Source organism: Primulina huaijiensis, chromosome 1, assembly GCF_012295235.1.
Source record: "Primulina huaijiensis isolate GDHJ02 chromosome 1, ASM1229523v2, whole genome shotgun sequence".
In the NCBI taxonomy this organism is placed as follows: Eukaryota; Viridiplantae; Streptophyta; class Magnoliopsida; order Lamiales; family Gesneriaceae; genus Primulina; species Primulina huaijiensis.
In genome coordinates, this window is record NC_133306.1 from 20,388,340 (window position 1) to 20,396,211 (window position 7,872).

The 7,872-nt window shown below is 35.7% G+C and overlaps 1 protein-coding gene across 1 annotated transcript; it reads right to left on the reverse strand.

Annotated features, from left to right (window-relative positions):
* Window positions 1-729: 729 nt before the first annotated feature.
* LOC140983361 (uncharacterized) lies at window positions 730-7,872 on the reverse strand. Its single transcript, XM_073450394.1, has 15 exons — window positions 7,662-7,872; window positions 6,679-7,470; window positions 6,244-6,337; window positions 5,394-5,580; window positions 4,887-5,142; window positions 4,384-4,599; window positions 4,211-4,297; window positions 3,470-3,604; window positions 3,229-3,342; window positions 2,894-3,141; window positions 2,714-2,794; window positions 1,891-2,122; window positions 1,411-1,509; window positions 1,129-1,314; window positions 730-865 (listed from the first exon to the last, which is right to left on the reverse strand). Exons 2-15 carry the CDS (start codon window positions 7,099-7,101, stop codon window positions 767-769), a joined length of 2,457 nt encoding a protein of 818 aa, XP_073306495.1. The 5' UTR covers window positions 7,102-7,470; window positions 7,662-7,872; the 3' UTR covers window positions 730-766.

Consider the following 7,872-nt stretch of genomic DNA (forward strand, 5'->3'; position numbering starts at 1 on the left):
AAAATTTTAGTTTTAATTTTTTTTATAAATATATTATAAAATAACTAGGTAAAAATAGAGGGATGTAAAAAAAAATTTGTTAATTTTTTTTATTCAAATTATTTAATATTTGTTAAAATGTAAAATAAATTAAAATTTGAGATTAAAATTAATAAATTGAGAATATATCATTAACAAATTTACTTAGGAAAGGAACAATAAATAAATAGTTAACATTGTCAATTTGTATAACAAAATGCAAAGATTGAGTGCACTTACAAAATAAAATAATAAATTGTAAATATCATTTCCCGTTTAACGTGATGCATATCACTAAGATTGAAATATAGATTAGAAATATATATATTTAGTAGCACAATCCTTGCACTTCTTTTCACAAAACATGCAACTTTGTAATAATAGCTTGAATTTGCGTTTGCATATTGGCAAAAACTGGTAAAAGTAGTGAATCATTATTCATTAACAGTGATGATTGATTATCCTTTTCTTTGTAAATTGGAATTTTCTGCATGCATAAATGGACATCTCATTTCCTATGGTGTATGAAAATGGTAAAAATATTGTTAAGAAAACATCCATCTCCCTCTTCTTGAGTTCAAACCTGTCCTGTCATTCCTGTACTTCACAAAATTGAGAATCGATGCAAAGAAGCTCCGTCTGAGTAACAAGATATGTTCCTCTTACCGCAGCACGCACTGTGTCCTAACATGAGACTGCCCGATTCTTAAAACCAGTTTTCTGTTATATGGCAGTTCTTGGGCATCAGCTATGTTCTAATCAAGCATTCTCTGGGTAAACCAAAGTCCTTTTTGCGAGGAGAAAACTGTTGTCTCCAAGGGTCGTTATGTAACTTGTAATGCAATACCTGGCGCATGAGAAAAATTCAGTCTCAAGATTCGAGCATAAACAAAAAAATTGACAATTTTATCCAATGTACAGGCAAATAGCAATCAAGCATGGATCCAGTAGGGAGCCCTAAAATCTGACAAAATACTAGGTCCGCCCCTGATAGAAACTGAGAGAGATTTTTCGATTATTGAAAACGCAATGCAATGCGAGGTAACATATATAGCATTTAAGCTGTCTGATATCTCGGAGAGGTATCAAGAAAACAATGTATCAGTTTACCTGTATGAGTGTGCTGAAGACATCGTCTTCTGTAAGTTCTGAGAACAATAGAGCCCAACTTTCAACAAGACCAAGTGTGGCGTTTTGCCTCTCAGCTTCAAGCAGAATAGAATCACGATACAAGAATCGCTGCCAAATCTTTTTCACATTTGCTAATTTGAATTCTATTTCTGTCTCATTGATTCTCTGGTAAAATGTAACCCAAGATCGGTCAACTTATGTGGATCTTTATGCTATCAAATACAATAGACGTGACAGCTACTTGAAGGAGAAAACATTTACCCGTAGAATATTTATCATATCTGGGATTTCATCTTCACGAATACGAACAGCAAAGCTTTCATAATTAAGGACATTCTCATATGGCAGATGTATTCCATCCTGAAAGAGGTAAATTAAAGGATTTAACCATTGGGAGTAATGATATATTTAAGCTATAACTATCTAAAGTAACTAGAGGAATCAACAAGGACAGATCTAGCAAGAGTCCAGGGTGGAAAATCGCTCATCAAATTTAAAATATATATGTTTGTGTGTATTTTTCTCAAAGTAGAAGATTTCTCCCAGCAAAATCCCAATCATTCTCACCGCCCATCATCAGGTCAGCCACCATGAGGAAAAGCAATACGTCAAGAAAATATGGCATTCAAGGTGCGTAGATGCACAAGCATACTAAGTACAGCCCTTCGACATACAAGTAGTTTATGGGACATACAGCCCTTTGATATACAACAGGAGAACAATTTACTCAGATTATGATACCTGAATGATAACCGGAATGCATCCTTGAAGAACACTATCTTCCATACGGCCACTCCACCCATCTCCAGGCATAACACCACAGAAGACGGAACTAGCCAATTGTTCATAGTAATTATCTGCACGCCGTGGAGTTACGATCACATCCTCTGCATGCTGATTCCCAAGTTTTCCTTCTTTGTCAGGGCTCGATCCGAACTCTTTAGCCACCTTTTGCCTTATTCCCATGCTATACCTGTAAACATAGCCATCTTAGCATGCCGGTAGTCATATAATAAACTGAACAACTTTTTGGATATTAGGAGTTTGTTTCAGGGCACAAACAAACCGAATAGAGTAGAATGTTGCCAACATTTTGAGGTTTGGGATCAAGAACTTTTCAAGTTAGCTCAAAGCTAAAAAAGAAAGATCTATTTCGGGTAGGCGTTCAATTCAGACGGGGATTCGAGCTCAATCGTTCAATAAACCAAACTTAATTATATTTTAAATTATGGCTTGAGCTCAAGAGCTCATTAAATTTTAGTCATATTTATAGAATATTAATAGATATATCAAAGCTTGGTAGTGACCTACTGAAATAGTAATTTGGCATAAAAATATACAGAGCAAATTTGAGCTCGACTCAAATTCGATGATATCAAATATGGATCAAATAACATTCAAGATGGCTCAAAAAAATTGTGAGCCACCTCGATTCGTATGCATAACTAATATGTTGTCTCGGCATCATGCTCTCTCCATCACGCCATGTTAGTTAGGTTCAGTGACATAAATACTTATTTCATGAGATAGCATCAATAATGCTCTTAAGATCGATTTAACTTACGTAGACTCAGGTCTGCCATAATCATAAGCTGGCCCTAAATTTCCATTGAAGTAGAACAGGGTTTTTCTCTTCTCGCGAGGCCTGAAATGAATCAGTAATGTTAAATCATGCATATGATCTCGTATACATATATATATGGAAAATGAAAACAAGAATAAAATGATTTTAAGTGATGCACACCAATCCCAAAGTTTAAGAAATATAGAGTGCTCCTCAGGTCTCTTCCATGCAGGAAGTACAACATCTTTGTCCGGGTCAAAGCATGAGTGATTTCCCCGTCTATCAGAAGAAATAGTATTCCAATTATCAGCCCAATATGCTGTTGTTGAATAGTTGTGCTTCGAATTTGTGTTTCCCCAGTGGACGAGCATTGTGCTGTTCCATATTTCTTTAGGAGCATAGCAAGCACCTTCATCCCATGAAAAGAACTGTTTTCAGACACCAAAATTTAATTAGCTCAAAGGATAAGATTGTTCTAATAGAGTTGAGTGTTACATCAAATAGGGACAGCTTACCCATATGTGATCTTTTCCTGATGACTGATTCCAATAAGGATATTGCGTCATAACGTGCCTGTATGCCTTCTTATAGAAATCTAGAGTAAATGAACTCCTCAACCCATGATGATCCTGAATTGCAATTAAAAAAAAAGGAAGATATGTAAAAATTAAAGATATAAAGATGCAAAAGATATGTATGGTTCTACAGGTATACGAGGAATAAGACAGTCAAATACATTATTATCCTATCTTTTACCTCCATGCTCAAGTGGGGAGCGTCATCAGCTCGGGTTATAATACATGAATCAAGCACTGGAACAAAGAAATAATCGGCGTCGTCGCCGTTTAATGTCCTGTAAGGGCTGGCCAGTATACTTTCATAGATTGCCATCTGCAAAAAAGAAGTATGTTAGAATCTATTTTCTGTCAAACATAAATTAATCTTTTACCGTGAGTAGAGAGTTTTTTCTTCTTTTTTTTTGAGATAATGAGTAGAGAGCTTTAGATGTAGATATTTTGTAAGCTAGTGAATTTCTTTTGTATAGGATATCTCGTCTATGGAAGCTAGATAATCCGAAGTTTGAACTCTTTTGGTCATTCGATTTTAGATTTCAATTATGAGACCTATGGGTTATGGGCTCACCACGCTTTTGATGTGGCTATTCTCATCTTTTTCTTCCAAGATGGGTATGATTTATTATGTGCTCTAGCTTGAGCGAGATTCTCAGAAAATAATTTTGTCACGTACAAATTCATATCTTATTGTAAGCCAGCTAACTTTCTAATGAATTTGTCATGTTCAAATATAAATTTATCTTACTGTAAGCTAGTTATTTTTCTATTTGCACTGTATGTATGATGTTTCTACTATATAAGGCAGATAAATCGAACCTCTTATGATCATTTAAATATTCTTCCAAGCTAAGTGTTAAATTGATGCAATTCAACCTTAAAGATAACGAAAATATGAAATGGAATCAAATATAGTTGTTAATACCTGGGCGCCATATAGCTGCTCTGTCCACAGTGTAGCATTTCTGTCATCATATATTCTATTTACACACTGATGCTTGTAATGCCGCCCCTACATTTTCAAGACAGCCAACACAAAATATGATTATTTTCTTCCCGAATAGAAAGACAACCAGGATGAGACTACAGATTAGTTACCTCAAGGAGAAGGCTATTGAACTCAGCAGGCAAATCATAAACATAAATAAGAGGCCTTCTCTTTTGAACTATAGCATTGAGATTAGCAATATTTTTTATGAGTTGTGAGCTATCTGAGACATTAATCTGCGCAGGTCGAAGCCACTTAGGCCACTCCATAATTGACGATGAAACAGATGGAATACTACAATCTACCCCGTACCAGCCGCTTTTACACTGCACATACGCAGTTACATTCATATTAAGGGCAATAATAAAATAAATCCAAAAAACAACTAATTTCCTTCTTGTCAAAGCAATAAAAATTTCAAAATAAAAGTGGCAAATCCGCAAATATGACAAAGTACGACTTTTTGTTACCAAATTTTGTTGAATATATTCTTCCAAATCATTTTCACTATAACCTAATTCAAAGATTACTAATCTTGAGAATACAAAGGTAAAAATCAATTCAAAGATTTGACAACCAACCAGCAATATCAAAATGCAGTGGCATGTTTTACCTGACAGAAGCCACCACGGCAATGGCCACGGCCTGTGCATTGATTAAGGCACACACTCTCAACCGGAACCTCACAAAACTGGCCCCAAAGGCCATCATACTTGCAATCACATTGCTGCTTGAATTTCACTTTGGAACCATATGCTTCAGTAGGATCCACATTACACCAGCCTGATATACTTCCATTCGTAGTGAAGATATCTGGATCAGCTTTCGTCCAATCAGCCAGACGTGGAGCACCAGGTGCAGTAGGCATGCTGGAAATACAATATAGCTATGACATGGACAATATTGATGGAGCAATAGCAAACACAGTGGTGTAGGCGCAGACCCAAGGATTAAAAGAGGCAGCAACTAAATAGATTTCTGTCGAGGAGGCAGAACTTGGAATTTTTTAGAAAAATAATGTAAAATTTTATTATTTTTTCAACATGATAGGGGAAGAACTGCCCCCCACTGGATCCGCCCTTCTGTATCAAGTGTCTAGTTTGCGTTTAGTTCATCTCACTTTATTATGAATCCACATGCCTCAGCAGTAGGACGGTTAGGATACTTCGCTCTCTCTCCACAAAAGCACATGACTCTTGATGTATCGCAATGGGCCGGACAAATAGAAACAACCCAATGCCCATACGGTTGCTCTTTGGAACCGGGATAGTTGCATTTTAAATGCTGTCTTTCTGAACATCCTTCCCCTGCCATCCAAACATCAAATTTTGTTGATTTGAAAATAAATATAAATTTCAAAAATTTCTCTAATAAAAAACTTAGAATTTCTGAACTTAAGAGTTAAACAGGATATATTACAAACAGACTGAAAATTTTACTTTCTTAGACAACAGTTGAGCATCACATGCCTATCTTCTACGCATTCACAGATCACGATTAAGTTAATGTGTTTTGGCATTTCGATATACATACTATACTAAAGTTTGGTCAAAGATGATGTTTATAGCCTAAGAAAGTATGATCCAGCGAATAAATGGTCTCATAATCATAATCATCAATCACTCAAATGCAATTTCCGAGTAAGTACACATTATATAATATGAGGAAGTATGTATTGTATCCGACAATTTAACTCTAATAATTGGTCTGTTTCTTCCAAGTTCAGATGGTTGGTTTAACATAGCCATAATCATCAATCACTCAAACGCAATTTCCGAGCAAGTACCGATTATATAATATGAGGAAGTTATGTATTGTATCTGAAAAGTTAACTCTAATACTTGGTCGGTTTCTTCCAAGTTCGGATGGTTGGTTTGACATAGCCATAAAAACACAAAGAGACAATCAGTGTGCATAAAGAATCGTCTAAATAAAAGGAGAAATAAAATAATTAAGGTTAGAAAAGATACCAGTGAAGCCATGAAAGCATCGACATTCACCCAACTCATGATTACAAATGCCTTGATCACTACATTGATTTTTGCAATGCTTCCCACCAATTTCCTGGCATGCATATATACAGAGAGTAGGTTAAGCTCCAAATGGTAGAAATTAAAACAATCATGAAGTTTTTTCAAGAGAATCAGCTTGACTTTATGCGGATAAAATTCTCAGTGGATAAAGTTGTGGTAGATCTGAACACGTGATTTTGTGCAAAATACAACTACAAGTTTAAAAGAGTCCATCAACATGTTCAAAAGGGCCATGAAAGAATAATCCTGATGATGAAGACAATTGTTAAAAATCAAAATGTGCATTATATATTTTTTTATCAAGTCTGATTCTATGATACATTCTCCGATTTCTAACAATAGTCATACTAAGTTACTTTTCGAATTTATTACCTCGACAATGTTAACAGAAGTGGCTCTCGAGTTGCAGCCAGATAACCATCCACCGACCTCTGCCTTCCATGGAGCACCATTATAAGTCACAGCACCATGCCAGTCGGCTAGAAATTGAACTTTTAAATCAACCATCACCTGCAAGTTCTGTTTAGAGTAGTCTGTGCTTCCTTCTATCCATCCCTTTACAGGAACATTTTCCTCGTTTAGATTTGCTTTTACAGAATCTGGAATATTGCTCTTGCCTAATTCAGTGGATCCATTTAGTTGGAGACAGGAGCTCTGAACTTGTCTGAGGCTCATGTAGTCCAAAGAAGGGACCAGGGGATAGAGGAATAAATGGATGACTGAAACTAACGCCAAAAACGAAGCTACAGCAGCAACCAGGGACCATGAACACTTCCATTTCTGAAGAGAGAACATGATCCCCGTAAACCCTTCTTCTTGATTTATTCGGTCGATTGTTCTCTCAACTCAATATATGACTCCAGAAAATTGTATAAACCAAATAATACTCAACTTCGAGAAACCAGAGCCAACTAAAGTACCGACATCAGATTTCTAGTTTAAAATTCATAGGAAAAAAAAAAAGCAAGGTTTCTGGATAAAAATGCAAAGTCAAAGTGGGGACAAAGAAAAAAAACAACTGGAAAATGACTCAAAATCAAAATTTTAATACATTTGACCAAAGTTCAGAATCTTCACCCACAGCCTAGATGGCATAAAGGCTCTTCTCACCAATCCAGCACGTTCAAACAGTTCAGCTTAAAGAACACGATAAGAGTTCAACACCTAACAATGGAAATAAAAATATTCATGTCTAGCAAGAAATCAACTTATTGCAACATAGAAGAACCTTAAACAAGATCGCGGATTCGATAATGATTAACACACACAAAACATAAAATCATTGGCAAATTTTAAGATTTTCGAAAACGGTTCTACACAAACTTGCCTGGAATTCAAAGCGAGAGAGGGATTACCAAGAAGCGGAATCTGTGTCAATTGTCAACACGACCCAGATGGAAATTCACAAGTAAATTATAAAAATAAATGCATGCACAGCCTCTATATACAGACACACATATATAATGTATACACACACACACATGGCTGCCACTGTATTCGAGCTTTGGCTGGAAGCTGGATTTGGACAGAAGGGTAGAAAATTCCTGTAATTAATAGTTAGTTAAT